The sequence below is a fragment of the Symsagittifera roscoffensis genome, chromosome 1 (genome assembly GCF_963678635.1).
Source record: "Symsagittifera roscoffensis chromosome 1, txSymRosc1.1, whole genome shotgun sequence".
In the NCBI taxonomy this organism is placed as follows: Eukaryota; Metazoa; Xenacoelomorpha; order Acoela; family Convolutidae; genus Symsagittifera; species Symsagittifera roscoffensis.
The window spans coordinates 31812324-31829805 of record NC_087062.1 but is presented as its reverse complement, the minus strand read 5'-3'; the positions used below and the strand labels follow the sequence as shown (position 1 = coordinate 31829805).

General features: G+C 36.8%; 1 protein-coding gene across 1 annotated transcript in view; it reads left to right on the top strand.

Annotated features, from left to right (window-relative positions):
- The window catches only part of LOC134842903 (AF4/FMR2 family member lilli-like), a 237569-nt gene that overhangs the window by 214982 nt on the left and 5105 nt on the right, over nt 1–17482 (top strand). The window contains exons 6-13 of the mRNA XM_063859428.1: nt 1317–1929; nt 3590–3721; nt 4116–4294; nt 10763–10961; nt 11610–11752; nt 11935–13314; nt 15575–15760; nt 16143–16391. Of these exons, the coding sequence (XP_063715498.1) occupies nt 1317–1929; nt 3590–3721; nt 4116–4294; nt 10763–10961; nt 11610–11752; nt 11935–13314; nt 15575–15760; nt 16143–16391 (3081 nt within the window). The remainder of the gene's footprint in view (nt 1–1316; nt 1930–3589; nt 3722–4115; nt 4295–10762; nt 10962–11609; nt 11753–11934; nt 13315–15574; nt 15761–16142; nt 16392–17482) is intronic.

The window sequence follows — 17482 nt, the reverse complement described above, 5'->3', positions numbered from 1 at the left end:
AGTTAGTTTTAGGTTATTAGCGCCATTTTGTTTGAGAATCCAACTTCAAAAATAATTTTCAATTATTTGCTTGCTTTTCTACCCATTTTCTACAAAAACTGATGTCTAAGTTGCCTATTTTATAATGGCTGTCGAATATGCCTAAGTTCTAGTTTTTTGTTCAAATCCTTTAATCACACCATGGTGAAAAAAACTACCCTAATTTGAAAAAGTATCTTTTGTATTTTTTAAGACCCTGGTCGGAACATTCTGTCGGAACAAGACTATCCTTGTTACACTTGCGAGAGCAAGTGTCGTGTAGTTGGGAACCTAGAATTTTTTTTTCGTTAAACAACTTTTCTTACAAGAAAATGAGTTTGCTTCATTATTGAAACCTTACAACTTTCAGGTTCCTTTCCACTTTTGCAGCCTAATATCTGGGGCTTAAGTCTCGGCAGGACCATGTTATTTTTTCAGTTTCTATGAAGTTGAATTTTTTCGCTAAAGACTGAATGGTTGGACCTTCGTTTGTCTGCTCAAGGTTTGTCGATTAGGTGCCACATCGCGTATTTTTCTTGTGCGCAAAGCAGCTATAATGGTAGCTGCAATTGTTGATCATTGTAGTTTTAGCGGAGACTTGAAATTTCTATTGTTTTTAGAGTCATTTTTTGTCTCTAACTGGTGTTTGCTCAAAGATGGTCGGATTTAAAATGAGGATCATAATCCGCTAGTATCTTTTAATTTTACCCTGCTGTCTTCAAAAAAGATTTAATTTACGGGAATATTTTTGGATTTTTTCGTTTTGGATTTTTTCCCAAATCTGAGAGTGTAAGCTTTATGGATAAAACGGCTTGTGGGAAGCTCTTCTGCATACGCGGCGACGCTCAATTTTTTTCTACACAAAAAACTATGGCCCTCGGAATAGTCAATTTTTTAAATCGTTTTTAGAAACTTTTTAACTTTTGTCGAAAACTACCATGCCAATTTCTAGGTTAAAGCATCAATCGACTAACACACTTTTGGAATCTTTTCTGCTTAGCAGCAGCGGTCTTCTTTCTGCAATTTACTGAGTCCATTTTTTGAGTTTTGACCTTTTTTTAGAAACTTTTTGGTTTTTATTAGAAACTACCTTATCGAATCTGAGATGAAGGGTTCAATAGAAAGAACTGATTATGAGATTTCTGGTTCACCTATTTCTTCATTTTAAATGTTTTTTTTAATTGTTTGTGTTGTATCGCAAGTGGTGCGAAGTTCCGCATCGCCTATGTGTTAAATATGCGTTTGGGAAAATACCTCGTGCTTGCGATGCAATCTTGATTTCAAGTTTAATTGTTTAGGCATCGTTCGCCTCGGAAATCCTTGGGTGGACTGAAACACGGACGTGATTCGCCTTACGGAGAAGATCACTCGAACAAAATACCCAGAATATCTGGATCAGCTAGCAACCATGAAGATCATGGAGACACTGAAAGTGGTGTTCCCTTAAAAACGGAACCGGATGAGTGTTCCACCAACTCGGCAGTTTATTCGGCATCCAGAATTGGTAGCAATTATGCATCCGATTCCCCAAGGAGTATTTCCTCTCCTAGAGGTACTCCTGGGAACCACGGATCCAACGTCCAGAACCAACAGGATCCGAACACCACTCAAAATAGTTGCTCTTCTGGATCTCATTGGAAGCCTTCGATATGCGGAGGCAGGCGCAGCCCTCTTAAAGTGCATGACAAATCCAAGCATTTGAAGACTGACCCGCCTATGGCCAGAGTAGCTCCGATGGCGAGAGCTAAGCCTTCGTCTCCTGCCCAAAATGCATCGCCCTTAGTGAGCAGAATGAGTTCAGATGCAAATGGAGCAACAGCATACACGAATGTGAACGAATTGGAAAGAATGAGGGCACAGAATCTGATGGCGAATAATCCCAGGATGATGCGTGTTGAAGAAATATTCAAGGTAAAAATTTCGGAACCAATTATAAACTGGTATGCATCGTTTACTAGCTCGTCGAGTATTAGTTCACAAAAAGTTTCCGGTTTCCCCCAAATTTCAAAATTTCCGCTTTCATTGTTGTTTTACGAGATATAACGGCTAAATGCGTGATATTACGATGTAAAGAGTGAAGACAAAATCTATTATCAACTGTTGGTTTGTTCACCATGCAACAATAAAACAGTTAAACAAACTTGAAATTCAAATCTGGGGGGACTTGAAATTCAAATGTGGGAATGGAGTGGAAAAGAGCCACTGTTTTTGTAGTTTCACTATCAGCATGCACTATTAACCCTCGAGATTACCAAGGCTGATGCACCCGGTTACTTTTTTCCTGTAAATAATGTTCAGAAGTTAATGTTCGTAAAAATGTTACTCGTGTTTCAAATTGCTTCATGATAAATTCAAGCAACCCTCCAGCACATCTGGCATAGAGGTTACGCATCTTTTATGATGACAAAGGCTTGTAGTTCGAATCCATCCGGGACCTGTTTTTTGCAAGCTAGAAATTTGATACCGGTCGCGATGATTTTTTTGTTTTTACTTTTTCGGTGTTTGACTTTCGAATTTTTTTAAGTTCAGTTCATTTCCTTTAATAAAAGGAAGGCAAGCTCGACTTCCGAACAGCAAAAGTGTAAAATTCATTTCATTTTTCAGATTTCTCAACGAAATAAAAATTTTACATATTGATGCAGTTTTCTCAAATTGGGTTATTTTTATCAAAAAAATGCCAATCATAAACTGTTCTAGGATTTCAACGAGCTTTAAGGGTATCTATTTTTCTTTCAAATTCGAAGTTTGAGGCTTTTTCAAAAAACAAGACAGTATTTTTTTTCTGTTTACATGCGTTCATTGGCTATTTTCCAACTGCCTGTTGGCTATGTTTGCGAAGTTGCAACTTGGCCTCTGTGCCAATATTTCTTTTTTTATGTTGGTTCTAAATTCCCAACTTTGGTTTTAAATTTAACTAGGTTACGTAAAATTTCCGTGTTTTCGTTATTCCTCGTTTTTTTGTTTACTCGGCTCAAAAGTTTTTCGGTTTATACCTGATCGAGTTTATGCCTGATGGAGTGGCCTCATATTGCGACTTTAGATGAGCGAAACAAGTTTCTAGTGTGTTTCTTTTGAGTCGGTAGTTTAATATTTTTTAAAAGTTTTTTTTTTTTGGTGAGTGTCTGCTCATAAATTGTGCGCTCTGTAACCGCTTCGTAAGTTTTGTTTTGATGCAAGTTTAACTTCCAATTTTCTTATTCAATTTTAGTAGATCTAGCTTTTTTTTGACATTTTGCGGCTTTCGTCTCCATATGTGTGCTAGTTTGTCATGCTATGTTTGTGTTGTATTGCAAGTGGTGTGAATGTCTACTTCGCTGCTGTTAATTTTGCTTTTGGAAGGCACCTTAAATTCGAAGCAAATTGGTGTTCTGGCTAAATCACTGAACGTTTTTCTGAGAATTACTCGCGAGAAGTTCTGAAATTATTTATTGGCTAACTTTCCACCACGACTCAGAAATTGGAGAATACCAGCAACTTGTGTTTGTCCTTGTAAGCGCATAAAGTTGTCAAAAAGTTCTGGCTCGGAAATGTATGATTGATATGGTTATTCAAGAATTTCATCTTTTTTTAGGAAGTGGAATCTCTGAAGACGCCAGACCCTATTTTGCCATTTTCTGTTGGGTCGTCTCTGAGCTTTGGAGCAAATGAGCCGAACAACAACCAAACCAACGAGCCATTCGACCTTGAATCACTTTTACTTCCGGTTAGTACTCATACGGATATCAATTAGTATTTAGGAAAACAACAGTTTTTCTTCGTGATGAGTAACTGTAGTCACTAATAAAAGCTAATTTTAACATCAGAAAACATGTATAGTCTTTAGCACTAATATTCTTTTACTGAGCGTACGGATATCACGATTATTTTGTGCTTGTTTTCGAAAATTTGTTTAATGAAAAGAGTTTGTCCACAAATTATCTTTGCAATTTTGAATGTGATCGATTATTTTCAAGTATTCGGCTAAACAACTAAGTGAGCATTCGGAATTTTAATACAACTTTCCATGCTATGCTGTTTGGACATTCATGAAGTTTGTATCCATTTGCTTCGACAATAGTCACTTACTGAAATATTTTGTGTTGTTCATTTTGATACAGAGTTCTCACTCTTCTCTTGGTGATGTGACGGGGGATGAATTTGTACCCACTCCATTGCCGGCTGAGGGACAACAGGAGCTGCACATACAACCAGAAGGAGGATGTGGCGATGGAGAAGAAGAGGACAGCAAGCATGGACGATTGTCTGATTCATCGTCTTCAGCAGATACCTCCAATCAGTCAGTACTTTTTTTTTACCTTTGCGATAAGCAAGGGAGTTGCAATTGGGTACTGGACTTTTTCCCATAAACAACTTTGTTCTCAGAATGGTAAAAAAAAATCAAATGGTAATTTTACGTTCAGTTTATAATAAATTCAGTTTTTGTCTCGCACTTTTCGTCTGGAGGTAACGAATACGCTTAGGACGGCTACGATCCTAGGTTCGAATCTAAAGATCCTTTTTTTCAAACGGGAAATGTTCAGTTTCAAAAAAAAGTTCGGCTTTTTTGTCTGCTTAAGTTTTGTCGGCTTTTTGTCTGCTTATGCTTTGTCGGCTTAGTTGCCACATCATAGATATTGCTCATTGCTCTTAGTGTTTTGATTTACTTCTGCTGTTTTTAAATTCTTGACTTAGCGTTTTTTTCTTAATATTATTGTTTTCGCTTAAATTTTTTTCTGCCCAAATGCGTTCGACTTATGTTTTATTGGCTGAGTGGTCTAATTTTGAGCAGTTTCAACGTAATTTGTATGCTCACTTGTAGATTGCACAAGTTGCTAAAATCATAATAGAAACTTAATTCAAGTTTTTCATGACATCATTTTTTTTCAGCTTGATTGGTTTCGGCATATATAATATCGGCTTATTGGCCTCGTATTGCTTCATTCGACGAGCGAAAAAAATTGCGTGAGTGTCTTTGTTTCGAGTGCCAGGGGGACTTATTAACTTTACAAGCCTGGACTTTTTTCGGCTCAAAGGGTTTCTGCTATGGTATTTTTTGTTTTGTTACCACTCGGTAAAATTTTCTTCCGATGCTATTTTTGCCCTCTTTTGTCTTGGCGTGCTTCTGTTTTAAAACTAGTCTGATTCATTTTGATAGATTTAGTTTTTTCAATTTTTCGATTTTTTTCGACTGTTCCGTTATCTTGTGTTGTATCTCAAAAAAGGTTTGTTTCATGTCAGGGGATATTAAGCGAATGCTTAAAAAAGAAATGATTTTCATTACACAAGCAAAGCTTATGTTGTATTATGAACTTTCTTTTTTTCCGACCTAAGTCGCAAATATTGTTGCGACAAAACTTGTTCACTTTGAAAGTGTTCATTTTGATCAATAACCAGCTATTAAGTATAGCTAATGCTAAGGATATTATCACAGACTATTATATTACAAATAGCACTTTAGCTTTAAGTTCTCATGGATCTGTAGCGTAGAGGTAGGTACTGAGACCAGCAACTAAGAAAGATGGTTCGAACCTGGGCAGGGTCGGATGTTTTTAATGAAATTTTTCGTATACTCGCTAAAATGCGTCCGCTCTATTGAGAAACTTTAAATTGAGGTATGTTAGTTGGTAGTTTTTTTTTCACGTTGACTGGTACTGCCAATATGTCATAATTGGCTTGCGTCACTTAGAAATTATGTAGACTCATAATTGGCGTGCGTCACTTCAGAAATTTTGTAGACTCAAAGTTTTACTTATTCAGTTTTTCTCAGTAGCGTTATCGGTCATATTTTTGCTTGTGTATGCGAAGTGCAACTTTGCTTCTGTGTAAAAGATTCTTGATATTCCAGGGTTTAGGGTTTTTTGTTTTATAATTTTCTTCAAAGTTCCTGTCTGATAAAAACAGGCATTATGAAAGTGTAGGAGATCGTTTTTTTTAAATGCTTTGAAATTTTTTTTCTATTTTCTCAACCAATTGTTTTTCTGGAAAGCTACTTTATCTATCTATTGTATATTTAAATGCGGGCTTCACTATCTCGCCATGTGTAAGCTTTTTCAACGTATTATTATTGCATGTTTAAGCTATATCGTATATTGCAATGGTTAAGAATTTTTTTTCGATTTTCCAATTTGATTTTAGTGGTAATTTTGACGAGTTTAAATTAAGCAGCCCAATATCGAATTAGGGGTTGCGAATTTGGCATCCAATTTTAAATGCCCGAATCATTTTAGTTAACGAGATAAGACGATTTTTGAGATTTTTTCCAAAATTTTCAGAAATTTCAAATAACTAAATAATTTACAAAACTTGAAGTTTCCAACCCTGCAGTTGGGTACTGTCAGAGTACTATTAAGGATTGCGAGTCTTGCCTCCAAATATGACTGCTCAAATCCTTGTAGTTTTCGTGATATGACGTTTTTTGTGATTTTTTCAAAAATTTTCAGAAAACTTAAATTATTATGATTTTTTAAAAATCTGAAATTCTCAACCCTGTAGTTATTCCTGTCAGAGTACTCTAAGGAGTTAAAACTCTTGTCTCCAAATATGACTGTTCAAATCCTTTTAGTTTTTGAGAAATGACGTTTTTTGTGATTTTCTCAACCCTGTAGTTATTCCTGTCAGAGTACTCTAAGGAGTTAAAACTCTTGTCTCCAAATATGACTGTTCAAATCCTTTTAGTTTTTGAGAAATGACGTTTTTTGTGATTTCGCAAAATCTGAAATTCCCAACCCTGTAGTAAGGTCCTGTCTGACTACTCTCAAGGATTGCGAATCTTGCCTCCAAATATGACTGCTCAATTCTTTGTTGTTTTTGAGATGGAACTTTTTTTGATTTTTTCAAAATTTCTCAAAGAACTTATCTACAAAGAAATTCAAAACATTTGAAACTACCAACTCGATGAAGATACAACCTTATTGTCAGCGTACACCCTGGCGTCTCAAATCTTGCCACTTAATTACACCGAAGACTTTAGTCAAGGTGTTATGGTATCGTGTAACGGGGTTTTTTTTTAAAATGTTGTCTGTTGTCAAGTGTCGACAAATAACCATTACTGCATTATTCATTCTCTTAGAGGGTCACAGTTGACAATGCAGGTCACGTCGAAGAGTACGAGCATTTTGGACTACGTGTTTTAAGAATTTACAATCTGTTTTAATGTACGACCAATAAATTTTACACCTTAATTCTTAAAAAAAACATTTTCAATTCTTCCCTTGCCATTCTGAACAGGTGGTTACAAAGTTTTAGCTAGTGACTGTATGATTTTCTGCCAGCAGCTCAACTGGTCTGTGTATACTTGTATTAGGTACACAGTTTTTTTTCAACTGCTGTGTATACTTGTATTAGGTACACTGTAGTTTCAATCAATTGATCTGTGTATACTTGTATTAGGTACACAGTTATTCTATTTCAACTTTTGTGTATACTTGTATTAGGTACACTGTAGTTTCAATCAACTGGTCTGTGTATACTTGTATTAAGTACAGTTTTTTTCAACTGCTGTGTATACTTTTATTAGGTACACTGTAGTTTCAATCAACTGATCTGTGTATACTTGTATTAGGTACACAGTTATTCTATTTCAACTTTTGTGTATACTTGTATTAGGTACACTGTAGTTTCAATCAACTGGTCTGTGTATACTTGTATTAGGTACACAGTTTTTCTATTTCAACTGCTGTGTATACTTGTATTAGGTACACTGTAGTTTCAATCAACTGATCTGTGTATACTTGTATTAGGTACACAGTTTTTCTATTTCAACTGCTGTGTATACTTGTATTAGGTACACTGTAGTTTCAATCAACTGGTCTGTGTATACTTGTATTAGGTACACAGTTTTTTTTCAACTGCTGTGTATACTTGTATTAGGTACACTGTAGTTTCAATCAACTGGTCTGTGTATACTTGTATTAGGTACACAGTTTTTCTATTTCAACTGCTGTGTATACTTGTATTAGGTACACTGTAGTTTCAATCAACTGATCGTGTATACTTGTATTAGGTACACAGTTTCTTTAGTTTAACTGATCTGTGTATACTTGTAATAGGTACACTGTAGTTTCAATTAACTGGTCTATGTATACTTGTATTAGGTGTAAAACAGGAGGCGTTTTGCTACACATACAAACACAATCTTTTGTATTTTATTATAGCTATAGAAATTGATCTACAATGCGTAAGTACGACATTTAGTTCTACGATTGTTATTTCAGGTCCTTTGTCAATATTTCAGGCTCTTTGTCAATATAGCAAAATTTTGGTGTATATATGTGTTAGTAAGATTTTTAGTTCTACAACGTTTATTCAGGCTCTTTGTCGATATAGCAAAATATTGGTGTATACATGTGTTAGTACGATTTTAGCTCTAGAATTGTTATTTCAGGCTCTTCGTCAATATAGCAATATTTTAGCGTATACATGTGTTAGTACCATTTTTAGTTCTCGAACTGTTATTTTATGATCTATGTCAATATATCAAAATTTTAGTGTATACATGTGTTATTACGATTTTTAGTTCTCGAACTGTTATTTCATGATCTTTGTCAATATATCAAAATTTTATTGTATACATGTAGTAGTACCATTTTTAGTTCTCGAACTGTTATTCCATGATCTTTGTCAATATAGCAAAATTTTGGTGTATACATGTGTTAGTACGATTTTTAGCTCTAGAACTGTTATTCCATGATCTTTGTCAATATAGCAAAAATTTGACTTATACATGTGTTAGTACGATTTTTAGCTCTCGAACTGTTATTTCATGATCTTTGCCAATATAGCAAAATTTTGGTGTATACATGTGTTCGTACGATTTTTAGCTCACGAACTGTTATTTCAGGCTCTTTGTCAATATAGTAAATTTTTGGTGTATACATGTGTTAGTACGATTTTTAGTTCTAGAAGTGTTATTTTATGATCTTCGTTGATATATCAAAAATTTAACCTATACATGTGTTAGTACGATTTTTAGTTCTAGAACTGTTATTTCAGGCTCTTTCTCGATATAGCAAAATTTTGGTGTATACATGTATTAGTACGATTTTTTGTTCTAGAACTGTTATTCTTCAATTATTAGTTGTTCAAGCTGTTTGGTTTTTGCTTCAGTTTCTATGCCTTCGGTGTATTGCGCGTAGCGCCTATGTTATGAATGCTCAAATCCTTTTAGTTTCCGAGATAAGACGTTTTTTTTTTCAATTTTTTTTTTGGGAAACTTAGGGAACTCCTAACCCTATAGTAGGGTGCTCTCAGGGACTCTCAGTGGTTGCAAATCTGGTCTCCAAAGTTCTCCAGAGGCCCATTAAGTTTTCGAGATGACGCTTTTAAAATGGGAATTTGAAAAAATTAAAAAGTTCGAAATTACCAACCCTGTAATTGGGTGCAGTCAGAGTACACTAAAATTTTGCAGATGTTGTTTCCAATATATGCGGTTTTTCACGAGTTGTCGAAAAGTTTCGAAGCACCGGAGGTGCGTTAAACGCTAGTTGATTTTTAAAAAAGTGCTACAATTGGAAAAACTGCTCACTCCCATGTGTCTGCATATTCCTTTAGTCTCTTTTTTTACCATACCTCCCATTCTACAGTCTTCAAAAAACTGAGGAATATTTGACCAATTTTTTTGGTTTTAAAACTACCCACTGAAATCTGTAGTTTTAGGTTTAATGGATAGGATAAGTGAGAAGCCTCCCTGTTTAAATGGCCATACCCAATTTTGTTTACACAAAAAGTCGTAGCTCTAGGAAAAGTGCTTCTCGAAAACTAGCTGCTGCATCTGATATCAAGGGTTTAATCAAGGCAACGGCTTGTGGCAAGCCGCAGTGCATAAGAGGCTTCACCGTAAAACAAGTACGAAAAATGTTGTCTGTTGGAATTTGTCAATTTCTGCAAAAAAAAACTCTGAGAAACAAATAAGGTTTGGGTGAAGCCCAATTCCCTATTTTCAAATTAGCTAGTTCATCCCGCGTCAGAATTTAAAATCAAAAATTATCAAACCGGTATCTTGAGCTTTATCTGGGCTCCTGGTTCGAAAATTAAAACAATTTTAAAATATATTAATCAATATTTTTTTCGGTTTCCTTGTTCTTTCTTTTTTGCTGAAGCTATCAGCTTCTTTGATTGGAAGCTAAGTAAGCCGAATTTTTTATGTTCAAATTGCTGAACAGTAAAAAAAAAACGTACATCGCTGTCCTCCATGCACACTAGGACACGGTATACTCAAAGTTTTGGTAGCATTTTAGGCTAAGGGGGAGTTGTAATGTCATTTTCTTAAATGCAAGCTTGCTTATTTCAGTACCAGTTTACTTTTTTCTAATCCACTTTTTCAAATCCAGTAATGTTAAGCACATTTGCTGCATAGTATTAACAGTTTAATGTGCATTGTGGAGCTCCAGTAGTGATGGTTTCCAGCAATCATATTATTGCTGGCTTAAATCGCAAGTCCGCTGCAGTTTACAAGGTTTGGCTTTCGTGTCATGTTTTCCTCAAAGTGAACTTGATACGAACGTATGAAATTTTTGGTAGATCGATTTTTTCAGCCTTTTATATAATTTTTTTTCGACTTTGTGAATTTCGTCTTATTTTTTGTCCGCTTGCTTGCCATGCTGCGTTTGTAATGTTTTGCGTAAGAGCTTCGTTTCACCTCTGAGACAGTTTTGAACTAAATTTTCTTGGTAACTAAATGCTACGGTCTAAAGCAACGGTTGAACGACTGAAGTTCAAACCAGAATTTGTCCATGTGAAGTATGTATTTAATCTGCTGCAATTTTAGCCTTGATAACTCGTGTAGAAGTGGAAGCAGCAATGGGGGAAAGGAGGTGGTGTTGACAGGGGACGAAGAGGATGAGTCATCTGTGGTGTCGCCTTCCGCACTCTACGCACCTCCGCCTGCCTCCCCTCAGCTGGAAGAACCGCCCCATGCAGCAGTCAAGGGCAACACTCCTGCATTGAGAAGACAGCATGCCGCTAAGGTCAGTAGCTTATAAGTGGCTAAAGTTAAGTCATTTCTTAAAAATGTCTATAAAAGTTTTTAGAAGTATTCTCTGAAAAAATTTTCTTACAAAAAGTTTGAAGAAATTTAAGCACGATCGTTAATCATTTTTATATCGTGAGATTAAAGTTTTTTAGATCGCTCTTTCAGCTTGTACTTACAACAAGTGTAATTAAGAGTTAAGCAATGTTGTGATGCTTCTTATATAAGTAATGATGATTGTTTTTTTTTCAGGAAAAGTCTTGTTTCACGCTAATTTGATTTTTCATGGTTTGACTTTCGATTTCTTTATAAATTCAGTTCGTTACCATCGAACAGCAAAAGCGTAAAGATCTCGATAATCGTGATGGTCTTCTAGTTTCAAAAGTGGATTTAAGTCTTCAGATTTCCCAGCTTAATGAAAATTTTACCTATTAATCCAGTTTTCTCAAATTGAATTAATTTTCTCAAATGTGTCAATCATGAGTTTTATTTTGAAATTTAAAAAGCTTTAAGGCCATATACTTTAAACTTAGAAATTCGAATGGTTAAGTTTTTAATAACATCTTTTTTTTTTCTGTTTCCTTGCGTTCAATGACTCTTTTCCAACTGTCTATTGGCTATGTTTTAAAGTTTTGTCATTGTGTAGGAAGTAGCCTTTGCAGCTCAACAGTCGCAAGTAAAACACTCTAATGCTGCCAATGAGACATTACCGCTACGAGACAATGCCACCACTGATCATGCAAGACAGTCCACTTCGAAGTCGCAATCACATGTAAAAGCAGAACAACCGTGAGTCAGTTTTCTTGCTGTGGCCACGAAACAACGACTAAAATAAAAATGGTCAAAAAGTTCTTCTAATACTTATGTTAAGGTACATGAAGGAGGTCCAGGGCCCAAAAAAAATCATGCATTTTGGCTGTATTCTAGGCCCTTCTGTTCAATGACCGAACCTTTAAAAGTTATTTTTACAGGGAAAGCAATAAACTACCAAAAGAAGAACCAGATAGTGAAATAGATAGTGATGATGATGGTCAGGTGCACGATGGTTCATCCTCTTCGTCATCGTCCTCGTCCAGTGATGAAGGCGGTAGCTCTCAATCCGAAGACGAAGCGCATAAAGACCACACTGAGGAGAACGCCCTGACTAAAAATGAGGAACCGAGTAAAACGAGCATCGCTGCCTCGCAGTCCAACCCAGCCGCAGACCAAAGCTTGAAATCAGAACCCGAGTCGCTACCGAGTCCGCCGATTAAGACACCATCCGAGGAGCCACCATCGAGCTCCGCTTCGGAGTCAACCCCGAATAAGAATCCGGCCAAGGGATCTAGACCTTCTTGGAGTCTAGCGTCGTTTGGAGTCCGGCAATTATCCACTTCTCCATCGCCAGTGAAGAGTAAAACAGCAAATGTTCGAAATACGGGGTCAAATTCAGCAGGATCGCGATCTAGAGCAGCCAAATCGACAGAAGCAGACTCGAATGGCAAGAAAAGTACTATAAGTGCAAAGAAAATCCCAGAAGCATCATTTAACACGGACCAAGCTAGTGAAAGTAAAAAGCCAAATACTACGACACCAGTACCGAAAGAAGAATCAATTGAAGCTAGGCCGCCATCGCCTCCGATTAAGATCGTGGCCACGAGAAGAGAACATACAGCAGCAATAGCAGCTAAGAATAAAGACAAAATAGCATCAGTTCATCCATTTAGTAAAACTAGCTCGAAGAAGCAACAAAATCAAGACAATACTGCCAGCAATGTCAGTGGAAATACACCGCATGTTTCATCACTCATGCCTTTGATATCGCCTAACAAAGTAAAAGGTTGTGTCAAAAATATCATCACTCCTCGATCATCAGCAAACACTGGCTCCACTGTAGCTAAAGAGCCAACTAATTCCAATAATGATCACCCAAAGGAAGAGAAATCCAAGAAAGGAAAAACGAAAACCACCGAAACAAGCGACGTTAGAAAAACGGACGTTTCTGTACACGCGAAAGGAGGGAAGAAGTCGAAATCGAGCAATAGTAAAGCATCAGCAGCTGCTTCTAACTCGAAGACTAGGAAAGAGACGTCTCGTTTGTTAAAGGAGACTGTTTTTGAAGAAGACGAAACTGGTAGAAAGATCCCTAAACTAATGTTCGCGTTAGATTTGAGGAAGTTGGTTGTTCCAGATAGACCTCAAATCAGTGATGAAGTTAAGGACGAAATGATGTCTGAAGAGAACGGAGTTCCCACAATCTCACATGCTGCTCCGAGAGAGACGGCAACTGAAAGTGGCTCGAAGAAGAAACATAAACGCGCCGGCTCTTCGAAAGACAGAAGCGATTCTAAAAAGAGTAGAAAACGGGATAAGTAAGCTATATTTTTTAAACAGTTGAATTTATTACAATGTCTGATTTTTCTACCTTGTTCGCGATTTTTGAATTGTAAAGGGTTTGCAACTGCTCCTGGTTACACTTGAAAGTCAATTAAAACCAGGTTGTTTTTCTGTTTTATGGCTCCCGTTTTGATTAAATTTTAATAAAACCTATCGAGCAAAAACCATTCATTCTAATATTCTATAATTCCTGTTTGATTTATTAAACAGGTATTATGAAAACGTTTTTTTTTCCAGATGAGATCTGGTTTTTTTTTTTTTTTTTTTTTTGAGACCCTTTTTCGAAAAATTCGCTTTCCCAAAAAACTACCCGTCAGATTCTCATAAAAGTGGTACCAATGGATTCAGTAGCGTTTCACCTACCTGCCTGCATGAAATTTAGGGCAATTTTTACCCTACCCCACCCCCTACGGTCTTAGAAAAGCTTCACAACTCGGTACTTTTTTCACTTTTTGCCCATTTTTTCGGAAATTTTCGATTTCCTCAAAAACTACCCGTCCAGATTTGGGATTAAGGGTTTAATCGATAGACCAGGTTGTAGGAAACTCCCATGCACAAGCGGCTGGTCCCTAATTTGCTTAGGGGAAGAGCTATAGACTTAGGAAAAGTCACTTTTTTGATTTTTTTGCCTATTTCTTCGGAAATTATCGATTTCCTCAAAAACTACCCATCCAGATTTGGAATTAAGGGTTCAATCGATAGACCAGGTTGTAGGAAACTCCCCCGCACAAGCGGCTGGTCCTTAACTTGCCTAGGGGAAGAGCTATAGACTTAGGAAAAGTCACTTTTTTGACTTTTTTGGCCTTTTTTCAAATCTTTCCGATTTCCTCAAAAACTACCCGTCCAGATTTGGAATTTAGGGTTTAATCGATAGACCAGGTTCTAGGAACCCCCTACACAAGCTTGTCCCTAATTTAACTAGGGGAAGAGCTATACACTTAGGAATAGTCAATTTTTCGGTTTTTAGACCATTTTTTCAAACTTTTTCGATTTCTTCAAAAACTACCCGTCCAGATTTGGGATTAAGGGTTTAATCGATAGACCAGGTTGTAGGAAACTCCCATGCACAAGCGGCTGGTCCCTAATTTGCTTAGGGGAAGAGCTATAGACTTAGGAAAAGTCACTTTTTTGATTTTTTTGCCTATTTCTTCGGAAATTATCGATTTCCTCAAAAACTACCCATCCAGATTTGGAATTAAGGGTTCAATCGATAGACCAGGTTGTAGGAAACTCCCCCGCACAAGCGGCTGGTCCTTAACTTGCCTAGGGGAAGAGCTATAGACTTAGGAAAAGTCACTTTTTTGACTTTTTTGGCCTTTTTTCAAATCTTTCCGATTTCCTCAAAAACTACCCGTCCAGATTTGGAATTTAGGGTTTAATCGATAGACCAGGTTGTAGGAACCCCCTACACAAGCTTGTCCCTAATTTGTCTAGGGGAAGAGCTATACACTTAGGAATAGTCAATTTTTCGGTTTTTAGGCCATTTTTTCAAACTTTTTCGATTTCTTCAAAAACTACCCATCCAGATTTGGGATTAAGGGTTTAATCGATGGACCAGGTTGTAGGAAACTCCCCTGCCCAAGCGGCTGGTCACTAATTTGCTTAGGGGAAGAGCTATAGACTTAGGAAAAGTCACTTTTTTGATTTTTTTGCCTATTTTTTCGGAAATTATCGATTTCCTCAAAAACTACCCATCCAGATTTGGAATTAAGGGTTTAATCGATAGACCAGGTTGTAGTAAACTCCCCCGCACAAGCGGCTGGTCCTTAACTTGCCTAGGGGAAGAGCTATAGACTTAGGAAAAGTCACTTTTTTGACTTTTTTGGCCTTTTTTTCAAATCTTTCCGATTTCCTCAAAAACTACCCGTCCAGATTTGGGATTAAGGGTTTAATCGATAGACCAGGTTGTAGGAACCCCCCCTACACAAACGGCTCATCCCTAATTTGTCTAGGGGAAGAGCTATACACTTAGGAATAGTCAATTTTTCGGTTTTTAGGCCATTTTTTCAAACTTTTTCGATTTCTTCAAAAACTACCCATCCAGATTTGCATAATGAATGCATAAGCTTCTCTTTCACTTTTTTTGCGTAGGAAGGGCGCTATCGACTTGAGAAACCTGAAATTTTAAAACAATTTTAAAATAATCAATATTAAAATAATCAAACAGGTCTCTCCAGCTTTCAGCTGGGCCCCTAGTTCCATCATCAGTTGCGATAGTCAGCGGTGTAATTTCAGGCAAGAACCAATTCCTCCGGAGACTGCTGAGGTATCCATGAATCCCGGAAGTGTCTCTTCGTCATCGGTGTCAGGAGTGTCTTCGGCACATAGTGCGGGTGGAGTTGGAGGGCATTCTGGGGTCAATATGGCCGCCTCTGCCTCGCCAATGTTTCCCAGTCAGGATAATGATTCCTTCAGTAACAGGTACTGGTTTCATAAAGTAGGTTCAAACGAATTGAGATGAGATGACATTTTTTTGCAACATCAATGATAAAAAGTTGTTGAAAAGTAATCGATCTTATGTCAATCTGCATTTTCTGCCTTTTTAATCACTTCATTCTAGTGTATCATTTTTCTCTTGAAAAACACGTTATTCGTAACTTAGTAGCCTAACTTCATTTCATAGAAGCGATGGACTCGTGTTTGAGATGGCAACACTTTTCTGGAATCATAGATTGATATTGAATTACCATCCTGTCCTTATTTAATTTAAAAGTTCATCGCCCAACTTGCCGAAATTTCCTGCTCGATGACCTAAGTTTTTTGTAAATTTTATTTCTTAGTTTATCTTTGTTTTGGTTTTTAGCAATTTCAGTGGATCCGAGATGGCCTCAGAGGACTCGGTCGGAAACAGCCGTCTGTTTGGTGCGCGATCTTCCAATGGTGGCAGCAATAATCTAGCAAATAGAAGTATGCCGCAGGCCGCAACCCAAGCAGGAACGCCCGGTCCCCACGCCCCGCCAGTGACTCCTAATTCCTTGGACACTGCCTCTGCTGTTCAGCCAAGCACGCCTGGAAACTCAACAAGCGCACAAGCACAAGAGCTCACCGGGCTGTAAGTAGTTCATTTTTATCAACATATTTAGAGTCGATGAACGTAATAAATGCTCTAAATGAAGCGGTTTAATTTTTAAGTTCATTTCTTTTGTTAAAAGGAAGGCAAACTGCACTATAAAACAGCAAGTTTAGTGTAAAAGTCAGCGACGAGCAAAATTCAAATTTTACTAATTAATCCATTTTTCTCAAATTGAGTTAATTTTATCAAGAAATTGTTCATAAACTGTTGTAGAAATTCAAAGATTTTTAAGTGCATCTATTTCTTTCGTTGAAATTCGAAAGTCAACGTTTTTTGAAAAACAACACAAGTCATTTTTTTTTGGTTTACTTGCGTTCATTGAATCTTTTCCAACGGTCTGTTGGCTATACTTAATCTTACGATGAAACTGAGTTAACTGCTTTCTAAATTGATTTTCTCGTTAAAACTGCCAAAACTTGAACGATTACCTTAATTTAGAATTCTGGACCTTTATAAAAATTGATTTTTTCAATTAGCTCAACACAGATTGAAAAAAAAGGAAGTTGCTGTCTAAAATTTGCTGCGAAAAACTTAACGCTGGTGAAATTTACCCCTGCTGCTGCACAATTGATTTCTTTGAGCTCTATTTGCACTATGAAACAAACGGGTTGCAATTTGTATGCTCAACTTGCTCTTGATGATCTTAAGTTTTATACAAAATATATATGCAGTTTGGTTTGAGGTATTATTATTTTTTTATGCTTCATCTTGTATCATCATTCAGACCGAGTATAATAAATTTATCATTTGACATCATTAGGTGCATTAAAGCAGAACTTTGTTGACGTAAGACATTTTGAGTGTTAGACTTGCTGTATGACGGTGAAGCGCTTTGAAGTGCCGAAAAGGAACTTAGGAAGTAATCCTTTCAGTCGCTCCCTCGCATTTGCGTCCAATTTATGTAACGAGATTAAATTAAGAAGCGGCCAACTGGTAATTGAGACCAGCACTGAAATCAAAGTTGAGTTTTGTAGTGGGTGCAAAATCTGAAAAATGACGCAAATGCACCTGCCCAAAAAGACGCAATTAAGAAAAAATTTGTGAATCTCTTTTACAATTCATTATAGTTT